This window comes from Mirounga angustirostris, unplaced genomic scaffold, assembly GCF_029215605.1.
Source record: "Mirounga angustirostris isolate CCGP_5_RB_7025 unplaced genomic scaffold, mMirAng1.0.hap1 SCAF_6, whole genome shotgun sequence".
NCBI lineage: Eukaryota > Metazoa > Chordata > Mammalia > Carnivora > Phocidae > Mirounga > Mirounga angustirostris.
In genome coordinates, this window is record NW_026991714.1 from 60,508,281 (window position 1) to 60,524,338 (window position 16,058).

At 44.2% G+C, this 16,058-nt stretch overlaps 1 protein-coding gene and 1 pseudogene across 11 annotated transcripts in view; one reads left to right on the top strand and one right to left on the bottom strand.

Moving 5' to 3' along the window:
- The window catches only part of RGS7 (regulator of G protein signaling 7), a 523,559-nt gene extending 510,610 nt beyond the window's left edge, over positions 1 to 12,949 (bottom strand). For 3 of the 11 annotated variants that reach the window (XM_045877557.3, XM_064594394.1, XM_064594393.1), the window contains exons 1-2: positions 12,505 to 12,943; positions 11,379 to 11,507 (exon numbers count right to left, since the gene is read on the bottom strand). In XM_045877557.3, coding sequence (XP_045733513.2) covers positions 11,379 to 11,456 — 78 coding nt within the window. In that variant the 5' untranslated portion in view covers positions 11,457 to 11,507; positions 12,505 to 12,943. Of the gene's footprint in view, positions 1 to 11,378; positions 11,508 to 11,628; positions 11,642 to 12,504 lie in introns of all 11 variants that reach the window. The other 8 variants (XR_010412356.1, XM_054508078.2, XR_010412357.1 and 5 more) reach the window with 7 other exon arrangements.
- On the top strand, positions 3,008 to 3,992 carry LOC123846286 (ribosome biogenesis protein NSA2 homolog; annotated as a pseudogene).
- Positions 12,950 to 16,058: the final 3,109 nt, after the last annotated feature.

Genomic DNA, 16,058 nt, shown 5'->3' on the forward strand with positions numbered 1-16,058 from the left:
AATAGTTAAAATATATTGAATGTTTCCTCCTCATCCAGGCTTTACATGCACTATTGATGTACTCCTCATAATAACCTATTACCATCTCCATTTTACAGATGAGGAACCTGAGACTCAAAGAAGCAAAGTAATCTGATTCAAGCTCACAAGTATTATGTCAGTTTTTAATCCAGGAGTCTGACTGCAAAGCCTCAAGCTTAACAAGCACCTTCCTCTAATTACAAGAGTCTCTTTCCCCTTTCTTGCTGGCCAGGGACAGCCTCATCAATCCCGAGTTGCCAGAATGGGGGATGCCTGATTGAGAACCTATGGAAGGAGACATTTAGTTTTCTAAGGGATAAAACCACACCTTTGTCTCAGTTGTCTCAGTAAAGCCCTGAAGATTTTCAACATTAGCTTAGCTCCATTCAGTTCATTTACGGAGTACTCGCTAAGTGTCAAGAGGCTGTATGAACCTAGGCACTGTGCTGGGCACTCAGAACTGCAACTAGAAGACACAGATCAACATAAAAGTTATTTTAGGAACCAGATGACCTAAAAATAAATAAATTTCCGTATCACCCAGTTCCTCCCCTTCTATGTCATTAATCACCCTACGATAGTTGCTTGACATCTGTCTTTGACACCGTGAAATAAGCTGAGTGAGGGCTCAGACGCTGTCTGCCTGGTCTACAACTCCGTCCCCGGGGCCTACCACGGGGCTGAGAAATCGCCGGGGCTCAATGCACACATAGTGAGAGGAACTGAATTCTGAGAGTCATGACGTGAAGCAATGCAGTGAAGAGGCAAGAGTAGGATCTTTGGACCAAGCATCATTCATTTGCTCATACACTCATTCGTGCATTTATACAATCAATATTTGGGACACCTGCTATGTGCCATTTTTGTAGGTGCTGGGAACGCAGCAGTGAAAGACAGATGTCCCCACCTTCATGAAGCACACCAGCTCTGCCACTAGTCCCTGGGCATCCCTGGGCAGTCTCAGCTGGCTTATTAGAAAAACAGGATACTAATAACCAACATGCAACATTATTTTAAGGAAGATGGGTCATATTTGTAAAGAAGCAGACATAGGGTAAGCACTCAATAAATGGCATTGATTCTAATTAACAACAAATCAAAAGTCAAAACAAAATACTAAGTATAAGACAGAGCAAGTGACATACGGCATTAAATACCAGAGGAAATGCACCTAGAAAAGTTCAGTGACTGAAATGTCAGTAAAATGTGTTCTTTCTAGGTGGTACTGAATTTTCTCCAAAATGTTTGGGATATGTCATCTTAAATAGGGGTGAAAAATCTCCCTAGATTTCTGTACAAGAGAAAAAGTAGCTAATGAATCAGTTTGCCTGACATTCAAAAGCTTTGTGTGGCCAAAGAAGGTCACGTAGATTTATATTGTTTTTGACATTTTCCAGCAATGACCGAACAGGGGAAATCACGTCAATTGAGCTTCTAAATGACCTACAGCCATGGGGACACTTGGCAAGCTGGGGAAGACTTATCAGGAAGCCTTCTGCAAAGTTTACTCTTTCAAGGAGTCTCGGTGATTTCCACAACTCCCAAAAAGAGTCCACAAGTATTATCTGTCCATCACTCTCAGTCAGGCATTTTCACTTGTATTTCATTTCACCTTCTCAAAGATTCTGTGAAGTAGTCTCTGTCAATTCTATGACAGAAGTGAAACTCAGAGAAGGTAAGAAATGTGCCCCGGCTGGTACAGCTAGTGAGGGGCGGCACAGGAATCCACATCCAGCCCTTCGGAGTAAGAGACCCTGCCCCCTCTTGATGCCGCGTCCCCACGGGCTTAGCTTCCTTTCAACTTTCTGAGACACAGGAAAGAGAAGTGAGCTTAAAAAGAAGAAAAAAAGGATTCCTTTTACCCAAATTTTAAATTCTCCACAAGGATTCCGACCACTTTAAGCCCCTTTTACCTGGAAGCTTCTGGTTTTTTCTCGTTCTTGTTAGGAATTAGAATAGCTCGGGTGCATCTCTGAGATGCCACAAGATGGAGATCAGCTGAAATGCCTCTGACATCAGCAAATCACCCAAGCACCTGTGAGTGCCCTTCCTGGCTGGCGTCTGCAGGCTCTGGACCCACAACCACTATCCTCTCAGCTTAGGAGGGTCACCCTCTCCAGACACTGAAAGTTTTCACAGGATGAGAAAATAAATAAATAAACTAAGTAGGCAGCTGATGCCACTTATCCCAATATCTCCCATCTCCTTATCAGGCCACTGTCTGCCTTCAAAACTTCACTTCTATTTTATTCTCTTAAAAAATCATTTGTTGAGCCCAATTTTGTTGCAAGCACCGTGTGCCAAGCGTCAGAGTAGGTATAGCATATTCTTTTATCTCTTCTCTTGGGTTTGATGCTGTTTTCTGAAAGGTCTTTACTCCTTAACACTGTCAAATACAGCAATCATTAGCCACAGGGGGCTATTTAAATTTAAATTACTAAAAATTAAGCGTAATTTAAAATTCAGGTCCGGGATAGCCACATTTCAAGGGTTCCATTGCCCCCTGTGGCTGGTGGCTAATGTATTAGACAGTCCATGTAAGATATTTCCACCATGGTAGGAAGTTCCATTGGACAGTCCTGCCACACAGCATCACGTGCTGTGTGTTCATCCGCCTAGAATTTCCAGCCAGGATCCAATGAAGAACAGAGCTACTCCCAAAATGGGGCAGACCAAGCTCCCTACCTTATCATTCCTGGGGCACCAAAAGCTAGAGTACAGTGGAAGAGAAAAGGAATCTAGTAATCCATCTACAACTACAAACACAAGGACTTACCGCATTTATTTTAAAAGAGAGAGAGAGAGAGAACGTGAAGAACAGAAGTTCAGAACCCACGTGTCCCGCTTTATCTGGACTTGGTCACTTTAGAACTGCCTCTTTCCCATCTCAGGGTACGTGGAGTCAGCTCACAGGTTTGTGAAACCCAAAAACGGAGAGCTTCTTGGAGTCCCAGCAGCTGTACCCAGCGGCTCTATGGCTGTCACCATGCCACAAAATGAATATACTGAGTTACACACAGAAGTGCTATGGCTATCCTTCGGATCACCATGAGAAAAGGAGAAAGAAGATCAAGAGGCTCATGAACATTCAAAGAAAGCAAAAAAGATGACTGGTCAGAAAGCTAAGCTCTACCATAAACAGCGCCATGCTGAGAATATACAAATGAAACTATCAAGATGCATGAAAAGAAGGGCACATGGGGGGCTCGGTCAGTTGGGTGACTGCCTTCTGCTCAGGTCATGATCCTAGGACCCTGAGCCGAAGGGTCAGCCCAGAGTCAGGCTCCCTGCTCAGCGGGGAGCTGCCTCTCCCTCTCCCGCTCCCCCTTGTGCTCTCGTGCTCTCTCCGTCAAATAGATAAATAAAATCCAAAAAAAAAAAAAAAAGATGCATGAAAAGAGAAACACCAAACAAAAGAATGATGGCAAGCCTCCACAAGGAGCAACACCTGCCTATCTAGTGGACAGGGAGGGACCGTCCCAAGCTAAAGTACTTTCCAATATGATTAAACAAAAATGAAAAGAGAAAGCAGGAAAGTGGGAGTTCCTTTGCCCAGAGTTCCTGCCCAGGGAGAAACAGAAGTATTAAAAGTTATTCAAACAGGAAAGAGAAAGAAGAAAGCATTGAAGAGGATGGTTACTAAAGTCTGCTTTTTTGGAGATGGCTTTACTCAGAAACCACCTAAATATGAAAAATTCATTAGGCCAATGGGATTATGTGTCAAAAAGGCCCATGTAACACATCCTGAATTGAAAGCCACCTTTTGCCTGCCAGTGCTGGGTGTAAAAGAGAATCCCTCATCCCCATTATATGCAACTTTGGGTGTTATTACTAAAGGTACTGTCCTTGAGGTGAACATGAGTGAGTTGAGCCTTGTGTCCTAATGAGGCAAGGTTATTTGGGGAAAAGATGCCCAGGTTACCAACAATACTAAAAATGATGGATGCCGGAATGCAGTCTTGCTGGTTTGATAGCAGTTTGAGACAAGGAACTCCTTACAATTACTGCAGATTACACACCAATCAGGAAAACCACCATTACTGTGATAGTTCTGAATATCACCAAACAGCCTTACATACTTGCAGTCATCAAGAGAACTATTTATCCTATTGTAAAAAAACATTAAAATAGGGGTGCCTGGGTGGTTTAGTCAGTTAAGTACTGGACTCTTGGTTTCGATTCAGGTCATGATCTCGGGGTCCTGCCCACGGCATGCTCCACACTCAGTACCGTGATCAGCGCACAGTGTGCTTGAGATTCTTTCCCTCTGCCCCTTACCCCACTCACTGGCATGTGCTCTCTCTCTCTAAAATAAATGAAAAAAATCTTAAAAATTAAAATAGCCCAGTTTTACAAAAAAAAAAAAATGTTTTAAATTAAATAAAAGAGAAAACCATCAAAAGACAAATAAAGACCTGAATTCAAGCTGTGTGACTGCAGACAAATTGTGTTACTTCTCTAACCCTCAATTTCATCATCTGCAAAACGAAAAAGTGGACAAATCCTAAGTTCCCTTTCACTTCTGAAATTCCTGGATTCAAAGGCTTTATTTAGTTTACATAATATCCAAGGAACTGTACAGACTTCAGAGATATATAATAGTTCAAAGAGCTTATTAAAAAGTGGAAACTAGCCAAAAAAAAAAAAAAAAGGAGGAGCTAGCTACACAGGACTAAATAATATTAGAAAGGACATTGTAAGTGTCATGAAAATGGTACTACCAAAGCATTCTACAGAATCTGCCTCCCTAGCCATCAGGAAGACATGAAAATATTCACCTTTTTCCCTTTATCAAAAAATTTAACAACATAGTGGTTCCCACGGCACATACAAGGTGTTTAATAATTTTAATTAAATAAATAGGAGTAATAATTTTGATTATTGTTGTTATAACATTGATTGATGATCTAATATATGTTAGGCTCTCTACAAGACACTTCCTTAGGTAACTCATTTTGTCATCAAATGGCTCTACGAAGGAAACATTTTTGGTTTTCATTATTTTATAGATAAGGGAACTGAAGCAAAAGGAGTTAGCTGCTAACCCACAACTGTACAAACAATGGCAGAGCCAAGATTTAAAACCAAGACCACACATCTGTAGTGCACACGCTACTTCCACTTCGGCACACTGGCTCCTTCAGAAAACATTTACTTGCTAATCCCCAGGAAGGACAAAGATGAGATGGCTCCTAGACTTACTCTTAAGAACCCAGCTAATGTCACAAAGCTGACATTTTCCTCCATATTTTTTCAGAAGGCAGAAGAGCAACTTATCTCTCTGGACGGGTTCTTCAGCCAAAATATTCCAGCCTAGACCAGGTGGCTATTTTAATGGAATTGGAACCAAGTTCATGATATTAGAGTTCCAATGTCCTGAGACCTTTGTTAATTGAATTAGACACTAGACAAAGGGAACTGAAAAGAGGGTATGTTAAATCTTCATATTGCCTTGGGCAAATGGCAGAGAGAAGTGGGCCTTTTTTCCCCTAAGGAACCGGGTACCCACTTTATCATTCACAATTATTTTATAATTAGATTGGTGTTTTGTAAGACAGAAGTCCCTGTCACTCTGACCTTCCAATGCCTCCTTTTCACTGTTATGAGAGGGAGAGTGGGGGCCAAGTATCTGTGTTGCTTATTTCCCACAATTCTGTTTTTCAAGGAGACTTAACATTTATTATGTCACCAAACTACCCAAATCCAAAATATTTCCATATTCTCTGCAGTGAACACATTCCATCACCCACACCACCTAAAAATACCCTGCTTTCCATCACTCAGTAGAACCACGAAGGCTATTAGGAGGCAATAAAATCCCTAGATAGCTTCTCTTTCCTACATCTGCACTCTGTTCTGATCAATTAGATTTGGGGTGGTTGGAAGTGGGAAATAAAGGAAATAAAATTCAGGCCACAAATCCTTGTCTTAATCCCACAAATAGTACTGGCAAGCAACAACGAACGGGTGAGGGAGAAGCTCAACTGTGCAAGGCTTTCCTGCTCTGAACTCAAGTTAATTATTATCCAAAATCCATCATTGAATTATTACTCATAAAATGTCTGCTGCTCAGCAAAACTAACACAGATGACGGTCCTATTCTATCTCAGGGCACATGTTGGTATTTATGTCACTGAGGAGAAAATAGGTCCGCATTTGATTCAGACAAAGTTCATCTTTATAGGAGACACTCTCCCTTAGTCCAGAAAGGTGCTTTCAAATAATCTAATTTATAGAAGACACTCCATTTTGGGATTTTTCAGCAATGTCAAGACAGTCTCCTGGTCCCTGCCTCCCATCGAAGCCCCTAACTGAGAAATCTGAGGGCTTAAAGGCCCAGGCCTTTTGTGATGATCTATTTGCAAACATCCCTCTCTTTTCTCATGGGCCTTTTTCTTATCAGTTATAAATATTCTTCACCAGCACCCTAAACCCAGAAAGACCAAGATAAGTAAGGTTCAAAAATGTCAATGGTTATTTTTTATAATGGAGTTCAAGGGGTGGGGGAGGATATTGACACCCTCAAGACTGACCAGATTGGACAATCCTAAAGAGACAGAGGCACTGACCTAATGGAGAAAATGTCAGCTAACTCCCTCCCCGGCCCCCCAAGAGACTAGGAACATCAGTGGCTTGATTTCTTCCAAAGAAGGAGCAAGTCCCTCCCCTTTCTTATGGGTACAAGTACTCTCATGGAGCAGATGGACTTCACAAATAGTTTTCAAAGGCAAGGTCTAGGTCAAACCAATCAGAATGGGTGACTGTCCTACTGGGGTGACAGCTCCCACCACACCTTTCTGCGAGAAAGGCCAGTGGGCCCCTCTTGCTCTTCAAGAACAGAGCAGTGGGTCCTTAAAGACTAACGTTTTGCCACACCACATACACAGCAACATATTGGACCCCATGGTACATATGCGACCAAGTTTGAAAGGATCCCTCCGAGAGCATGTGCATAACAGGCACCCAAACCAGACTGGAATCTGCTCTCTTCTCCAAAAGGCATCATTTTCTCTTTTACAATGGAACAGAGCATCATCTCAGGGAAAACATACCTTCACACTTAGGTCTGTTTTGAAAAGAAGAAATTAAAAGGAAAAAGCAACTGGAAGGAGTGTGAGTACATGGGAGATGAAGAGAGGAGAGGAACACGGGACAAAGGAGAGGGCAGGCAGGGATGGGGAGGGGAGAGGAGGGGAGGGCACAGGTGTGGCGGACACGCAGGTTTGCTCCTACCAAAAACACATTCATCCCACTAAGGTAGAGAACAAGGAAAACATTTTGATTTTCTTTTCCAGCAGTCGAAGCATAAATGGTTGCTTCAGTAATACCAGAAATTATTGGTCATTTTGAGCATTCTTGCTAGTGAGAACTCAGCATTCCAGCCAATGTGAAATACTGGCCCCAAGGTGTCCTAGATATTTTGTTTTTCAAATGCAGGAATGTCAGCTGCTGGACAAAAAGTGATGTATACTGTCTAGTAGGCAGCATGCTGGCCAGACACCAAACTTGGAATGTGTCTCCTGGTCCCCTGGGTTCCAGCTCAGCCACCCTCTGTAGCCAGTGCTACGCCCAGAACAAGGATTCTGCCCAGGAAAGAGCAAGAATGTGAACGGTATTTAAACAAAACTGAGTTTTAAGCCGTCACCTCTACAAATGTTTCAAGAAGCTAGCCCAAAGCCAAGGCAAGTTGGAGCTCAGTGGGTCTCTTCTTAAGGAAGTTGATTACTTCTAATTCCCTTCTAGTTAAGGCCTGTCTGAAGGGAGCCTCGAAAGCCCCCCAAATTAAATGTGGCCAAGCCTCATATTTTATGAGCTTTTAAAAAAGGTCTTCTCAAATACATAAAATGGCATAACCACTCTAACTTCAATCACATGCTTATGAAAGAAAACAGCATTATGAGTTGACAAATTGGTAAGGCATATATTTTGTCCATATGGATTTTTAAAGTGTACCTATGACATCAGATGAAGCCTACAGAGACCCTTCATTTTTAAAATTCTTCTAGTGAGGTATAATTAACTTGCAATGTTATGTTAGTTTCAGGTTACAACATACTGATACAATAATTCCATACGTTACGCAGTGCTCACCACACAAGTGTCATCACCATTTATCACCATACAACATTATTACAATATTATTGACCAAATTCCCTATGTTGTGCCCTCCATCTTTGTGACTTTTTTATTTTATAATTGGAATTTTGTATCTCTTAATCCCCTTTATGTATTCCACCCATCTTTCCACCTGGGATCCCCCACATTAAACCAAATAGCAACTCACAAACATCCCAGCCTGACTTGCAGGTCCCAACCTTGACCATGAGGCAGCATCACCATTGTCCCCAGCCTGCACCATGGTGGCACTCACTCGGCCTACAGCATCATTGTCCTACACACTGTGCACTTTCCCATAACACCACTACAGAATTCTCCATGGAAGAGGCCCTTGGAATTTTCCTATCATTTGGAGGAACTCCTATAATCCATATGAGGATAATCATAATAGGAGAGACAGCTGCCAACATGAGAAAGGCATGCGTCCCAGCTCCTTTCTGTGCATGCCGCTTTGCTAACCATTCACTGTCTCCCCTCTCTCACAGGAAGGGTTACTACCTGTTATTCATTCACAGGAATGTTGCTACATGTCATTCATAGCCTGCCCAGACAAAATGGAAACAGCACATACGTATCTTCCATGTGTGTAAATCACCAGAATCCTTACACTAAATAAGAGGTGATCTGTGGGGGAGGGGAAACGGTGAGAACACTATAAATGTTTCTAGCCTAGAACCTGCTTCCAAGAACGGTGTTGCAACAGCGAAGCAGAAGGAGAAAACTGGTGTGAATTGATAAAACAGCAGTTTATCCACTCTCTGCACTGCTACTGAGCAATGTTCTGTGGTCCCAAAGTTATTTTCTAAACTTGTGACTGACTTCATAATTGATAAGCATTTGTAACATAGTGCTTCTTCCTTTAAGCAGGTAGAGCAGATGAAATGTCCTAGTAACATATAGTAGTCCTACGCCCCTCTCCAAACACTTTGGTGTTCTTCACATTAAAATTTGGCCTCTTTGGAAAATACATTAAATGTAAAGCCCATAGAACACAGAAAACACTAGAAACTGGAAAAATGGTCACATGAAACCGTGATGTTGGATCCTATGACTCCAGACAGACATGGGCCACTTTGATGTGCCTTTCATTATATAAATTATCTGCTATTTAAACATTATTCTTTATATCACAAACACAAAATATATGTGCTCAAAGAATAAAAGAATAGGTAGACAATCCATAGTTATGTATTATGAGTACAAATTACTGAACTGAGTTATTTTTTCTAATAACAAGTTTTCAGAGAAATATTTTCTAAAAATAAATTGTGTCATTAATATGAAACAAAGAGCTAATAAAAGGAGGGCAAAATAAGTAGCACAAGCAGTTCCAAGCTTAACCAACAAAATAATAATGTTTAAAAGAATGAGGCATCATACCTCCTCCCTGAAGCCATAGTCTGTTAACTTACAAGTAGCACTAGCAACAACTTGGTGTCATACAACCATTTACAGCATAAATTCAAAATGATTAATAAGAATTCGGGTATACTCTATAATCTAATAACTATTTCTAAAGCTCCTAGCCTCATTTTTTTCATTTATTCTCATAATAATTGACTAAATGAGAAACACTGATTCATGTCATACTAAGTTTATTTCTAATCAAGATAAGCATTAGGTGTCTGATCAACATAGCCCTCGTCTTCTATAAGGCACCAGAAAAATATAGTGTTTGAACAAAAGTAGCTAACTACTATAGTTTTACATCCAAAAGTCCAGCTCTCCACATGCAATGTACAGAATTTACAATTGCCACCCCTTGCATACTATAATATTAAAAGAATACCAAGCAATGAAAACATTATAACTTATTTAAAAACACATAACTGCCCTCCAAATAGCCTTCTCAGAACAAACTCTATATAGAATGGGTGGCAAATATCCAGTTTTTTCAACTGATGTAGAAATACAATAGTAATAATTTAGGCTCAAGTGGATTATGTTCTTAATTTATCCAGCTGGGATGCTTTAAGTCTAAAATAGGCAACTAATCTCCAATTTTTATTTCCTATCATACTGTGTTGTCCCAGACACATAAAACAGTACTGTCTGTAAGGGTAGAGAAAAAAACGCTAACATTGTGTCAGGATGCCCATGAACCTTCACATTAAAGCAATAACAATATTCCCTCAAACACATATTCACCACCACCTCTTAATGATTTTGGCCCACATAGCAGGAGAGTTTCGATTTAGTACAGGTCAAGGTAGCATACAGCTTTTCAGCTGTATTCATGAAAGAACACAGAGAAACTATCCCAGACTCCTCAGTGGGCTCATGCTAATTAGACCTTTAACAATTTTCTTGATTCCAAGGTATGATTTCCTTTTTGTCACTGCTAACATTAACTAAAGAAATCTTGCCCAATAAGCACTACAGATAATATGCTAAAGAAAAATAACCCCACCATAAAATGCAATAGAAATGATTGGTACAGAAGTTAAATAAAGAATATTGCTTCCTTAATTTTAGTACTATTGTTGGTTGTGACCAGAATGAAGTTACCTAAGCAACCACTCTAAAGCACAGACAATATTCAAATGCATTTGTATTATGGTAGCTCGGTGTCTAGAAGTTTGTTGCTGATAGCATTGGTATAAAATGTATAAAACCGTCAGATCAGTTCGTGGGGGAAAAAAAAACTGAATATAAAGATTTATTTAATCGTCATATGGCACTAAAATACCCATAAACAAAATCATAAAAATAACCCAAAGTAAAAATTTAGGCTAAGACCAAAAAAAAAAAAAGAATTGTTTAGTCACAAGAGTCACAAGTACAATCTTTAATAAACCAACCATAGATTCACAGGCACATTCACTTTTGTCACGGAACTGCAAAGCATATAACATGTTATACATTTACATAATCCTTACAACACAAATGCTTAGGGGGAGTATATGAAAAAGCTTCTAAAAACTATTACGGATGTTATAAAATCACATGTATAACAAAATATGTGGGATGCCCAAACTTGCTGATATTGCTGATTGCAGATTAATCTATGTGAAATCAGCAGGGAAAGGAGTGGGCAGAGCATGGCTGGCCTCATTTACTTCATTGTGCGTCTACACAGTGAGAACACCAGATTATCTTCAAGTACAGTGTGCAGCATTTGGCAATTTGGGAAATCCACGAGGCCACAAAACTGATATACACTCTCCCCTGGGGGGGGGGGAACAAAATCAAGGAAGCCAAAACTTTCCCTTTCTCCAAGAAACTGAAGAAATTCTTACCTTTCTGTACACCAGCATGTTGGGTGACTCGTCTGCCACCCCGTTGCTAGTCTGCCCGTAATTATTCCCCTGGGCCATGTCACCCCACACTTGGTCCGCTCTCAGATACTGGAATTACCGGTCTGCGCGCTGCAAAGGGTTAGGGAGACTTCAGTCAGGTGCGAATGGCGGTGCTCACGGCGGGGGGTGGGGGGGTGACTTGAATCCTCTTCATAATCCACAGCACCCACCCCACATGGCACATACTTACATGTCGGGGCTGGCTGGAGGAAGCGGCACAGAAATCGATTTAAAAAAAAAAAAAAAAAAAACTGAATTTACACCTACAGTACCCTCAGGGAGTTGTAAGAAATGACAATCTTTTAGTTAGAATATTCATTTGGCTATGGTTTTAACTGACTTGATCTTCTGGATACTCATCGTAAGAAGTATTTGATGCTCCCCTAAAAAACCCACGGTCACCATTTCTGCGCTCCAGAGTTGTCTTGTCTCCCAATACTTGCATCTCGACTCGATGATGTTTTCCCAAAAGGGCGGAAAGGCAGCACCCTGTGGCGGCACACTCGCTCCCAGGTATCTGGTTACTTTCCCCCCAGGCAGCGCCTCAGACAGGCCCATTCCGGCGGCATTCTCCCTTCACTCCCCCGGGTCTCCCACACGGAGCCGGAGGAGCTTCGCCCACTTCCACCTGCCCGCACTGCCCGCCACTGGGTCCCCCCTCCGCTCCACTCCACTTCGGAAGTCAGGACGGAACCCTGCCCAGTCTTCGCCAGAAGGCACCAGAATCCGTCCCGGCCACAGGAGCTGGTGGGAGTCGACCCTTCGGGCAACCACCTGGGTCGCCGTGGGTAGCAGCCTGGCTGCAGGAACCTGACAGCAACCAGCCCAAGAGGAGCAAACCAGCGAGCCCCAGCTCCCGCCGCCGGGCTCTCCCGGCGGTTCAAAAGGAAGCAGTTTCAGCACCGCGGACCTGGGCGAGCGCGGCGCCCGCCGCCCGGCCGGGGCGCGGGGCGCGGGGCTCCCCGGGCGGCCGCGCGGCGGGGCGCCGAGCGAGGGTGGGTGCGGGGCGGGGGCGCGGGGCGCGCGAGGTGGCGCCGCCTACCCCCCTCCCACCACCCCTATTTACCTCCTCGGCCAAGGTCACGGCCCCGCGGCGTCTGCCCTCGCGCGCGGGCTGGGTGCCGGCGCTGTCAGCTGGCGGCAAGCGGAGCAGCGAGGCAGGGCAGCCTCATCACACTCGGCCGATGATGCGGAACCGCGCGGCTCAGGCGACCGCCGCCGTGCACAGGCAGCCCCGGCAGCCCGCCGCTCGCGCCCGCTGCCCCCCCTTCCCGCCGCCTGGCCGGCCCGCGCCCTCCGCCGCCTCTGCTCCCGGGCACGGGGACCCGCCGAGCGCGCGCGGGAGCCGAGACGCCGGCCCGTGCGCGCGACTGGGAAGCAGGAGGAGGGGCGGTCACGTGGGCCGGGCGGCCAGGGGTGCGGGCTCCTGGGCGCCCGGCTCCGCGCGGCCGGCCCGCGGGCCGCCCCACTGGCGGCCCTCGCGCCCCGGCCCCCGCGGGCGCCCAGCCCGCCTCGCCGCCGGTGTCCGCGCCGCGGGCGGCCTGGGGATCCGAGCTGGGCGGCGAGCGCCAGCCGGAAGGGCAGGGCGGGCGGGCGGATGGAGGGACGGAGGGATGGAGGGAGCCCCGCGCCGCCGGCGCGTTTCATCACGTGCCTGCTGACTCCGCTGGCGGGGCGAGGGCAGCAGATGATTGATTATCGCTGTGCTTAAATGACGAGAGTAGAGAGATACTGAGAAGCCCTAGGAGTGAAGGAAATGGCCAGGACCAATTGAGCCGCTCAGCCGGCTGCCTGCGGCTTTCACAGCTTCCTCCTAAGTTTGAGAAATGGGAACCGATTTGGAGGCTGCCAACTCGAGCCGGAAACCTTGCCACCTGTGAAACCGAAGGGCCATCCCCGCTGCGCGCTGCCTCCTTGGAAGGGAGGTGCTCTCACCCTATCGCAGGTTTCAAAGAGGGCCTGGGGTGCTGATCCCCCGGGATTAGTCTTCAAGTCGCTGTCACGAATTCCTCTGTAAGGATTAGAACGACAGGAAGAAGAAAAATCACTGCTGTCCCAATTACAGTAAGGAAACTTGTGTCTCTGGCTTTCCGGGTCAGATTTGGGAAGCTATAAATGCCTGAAGTTTTCTTTCCTCAGCTGGGCCAGGTGTGGGGGAGAGATAGAAGATAACCAAGACAGCCCCTTCCTAACCCCCTAGGTCCAAACAGAATAGAAGTTACCCCTGGTAGGGACGATGAGCACACCCAGAGCCATGTGGTGCAATGCATTTCCCCAGTCCCATCCGGGGAAAGCAGGTTTCACCCAAGGAACAAAGGTATCTGACCTATCTATCCTCTGTTCTAAACACCAAAGGGCAAAGGTTACTATCCCACTGCTTTACACACACCCTAGTCTGACCCATCTCCCACTCCTCCCCAGTTCCCAAAATTTCTGCATTGTGTGCTCTGGAAATTATGCTGTTTTTCACCAAAGCTGCCATTTTTAAAAATTCTTCTCTACTATTTCCTTAACTTTCTTGCTGTAGCCAGACCTACCTTTTCCCCTTCAGACCCTCTCTCTTCCCCTTTGCTCAGTCGACTTCTGGGAACTTGACATGAATGGAATTAATACATTTGGAAAGAATAACTGGGCATGCTCACTCAGTTTGACCATTTTTCCTCTTAAGGAGGAACTGCCTGAATGAAGGAAGCAGGTTTCCTCCTTTGCATCACTAGACCAAGGTTGTAACCCCCTTGGGGGCCCTGCCCATGGACTCAGCACTGATGGATCATTCTCATCAATGAGCAAACTAACAGATAGATTAGAGCCAACTGTATATATTTTATACACAGGGTGTAAAATACAGCCCAGCTTCATGGGACCCCATCCATCTATCCATCCATCATACAGATATATGATATGTATATCTATATCAACATATATATAATCTTGCATAAGGTATCTATATGTAGATATAGCTATGTATAAAATTTCCCTTGACACACTTTCCACTTATTCCTGCCCTATTTTTTGGCTTCCTTTGGCACCAAGAACTTCCTCTCCTTTTATTTTGTCTTGAGCCCATTCTATTCTGTCAACAACCTCCATGTTACTAAACAAATAGTGAATTCTCAATTACCATATCAAATGCCTTTTCAGCAGAAGTAAGTTTATCTCTTTCACATTCTCAAAAATGTTCTACATTTGTCTGCTGGGACACCACTGTCTATTATTTCTCCTCTGCATTACTGGTTGCTATTTCTCAAGCTATTACTTGCTCTTCTTTACCTTTTTCATCCCTAAATTTCGGAGTGCCTCGGATCTCAATCTTTGGGCCTCTTCTCCTCTCAACTTATATGTACTCCCTACATGAGCTAAATCAGATTCCTACTTTTAAATGCTACTAATAACTTTCAAATGTGTATGTAGGTCCATGCTCTGAAATCCAGTCAGTCAAGCACCTACCTAATTAACATCTCTACTTGGATATCTAACTGGTGTCTGATTCAGCTTCATGATAACAAGGATATTGTCTATTTAAGATTATATTTTTATGTATTTGAGAGAGAGAGAAAGAGGGAGAGCATGAGCAAGGGAAGGAGCAGGGGGAGAAGCAGACTCCCCGCTGAGCAGAGAGCCCAGACTGACTTACGCAGGGCCAATCCCAGGACCCTGGGACCGTGACCTGAGCCAAAGGCAGATGCTTAGCCAACTGAGCCACCCAGACACCCTGGATATTGTCTGTTTAGCTCATGCCATATATCCCAGGCATAGTACAGTTTCTAGCCCACAGTAGATGCATGTTAACTAAATGAATCAATGTATCAAATGACAATAATTGATACATAATTTTTATATTTAGTAATACATTGTTTACATTATTATCTCATTTAACGCTCTAAAGCCCTAGTTATAACTGTCATATATTTTACATCACTACACCAATAAGGAAGGGAAGGATCAGAAATGTTAAGTAAACTGCCCCATACAACCCACATAACCACTAAGTGGCTGTGGTAGTTTGTACCGAGTCAACTTGATTAGCTGGAACTACATTTCCCAGCATCCCTCTCCCTGTATTCAAGTGAGTAGAGGAATTTGTGCAAGTTTGGGAAAACAAGAGTAGGACAGCACCTATTCCTCTCTGAAGGTCTTTGCAGTTTGTGTGTTGGCACCTGCTGAGTCCCAGAAGTTTCTCGCATGTCCTTGTTCTCCCTCACTTCACATTCAGATTGTCCAAGTTCTTTCCCCTCCTGAGCAAGAGTAGCCCCACACACTTCACAAAAGCCTGAATGTGGACCTACAGAGGCAGCAGCCACACAAAGACCACAAATTTTCATTGACTTTTCTGCCAGCCCCACCTCATGGTCTCCTTCCTGCACCTGGCCATGCCTGGCCCCCCAGCTTCCCCAGTAAGCTTCAACTTGCCCATCCACTTGCCTAAGACCCTAGAGGGGGTTAGTTGTGTCTTTTCTCAGATCTTTCAATTCTTTATTCTGGAAAATAACTTCCCCAGCTTCCCTCACAATTATGTAAGGTTTCGTTCCCATAACACACCCCTTCCTCCATTGTTTTCATAGTGCTTCTACTTCTCTGGTTGAGTGGCTAGGGCAGAGTTCAAATCCAAGTCTTTCAGTC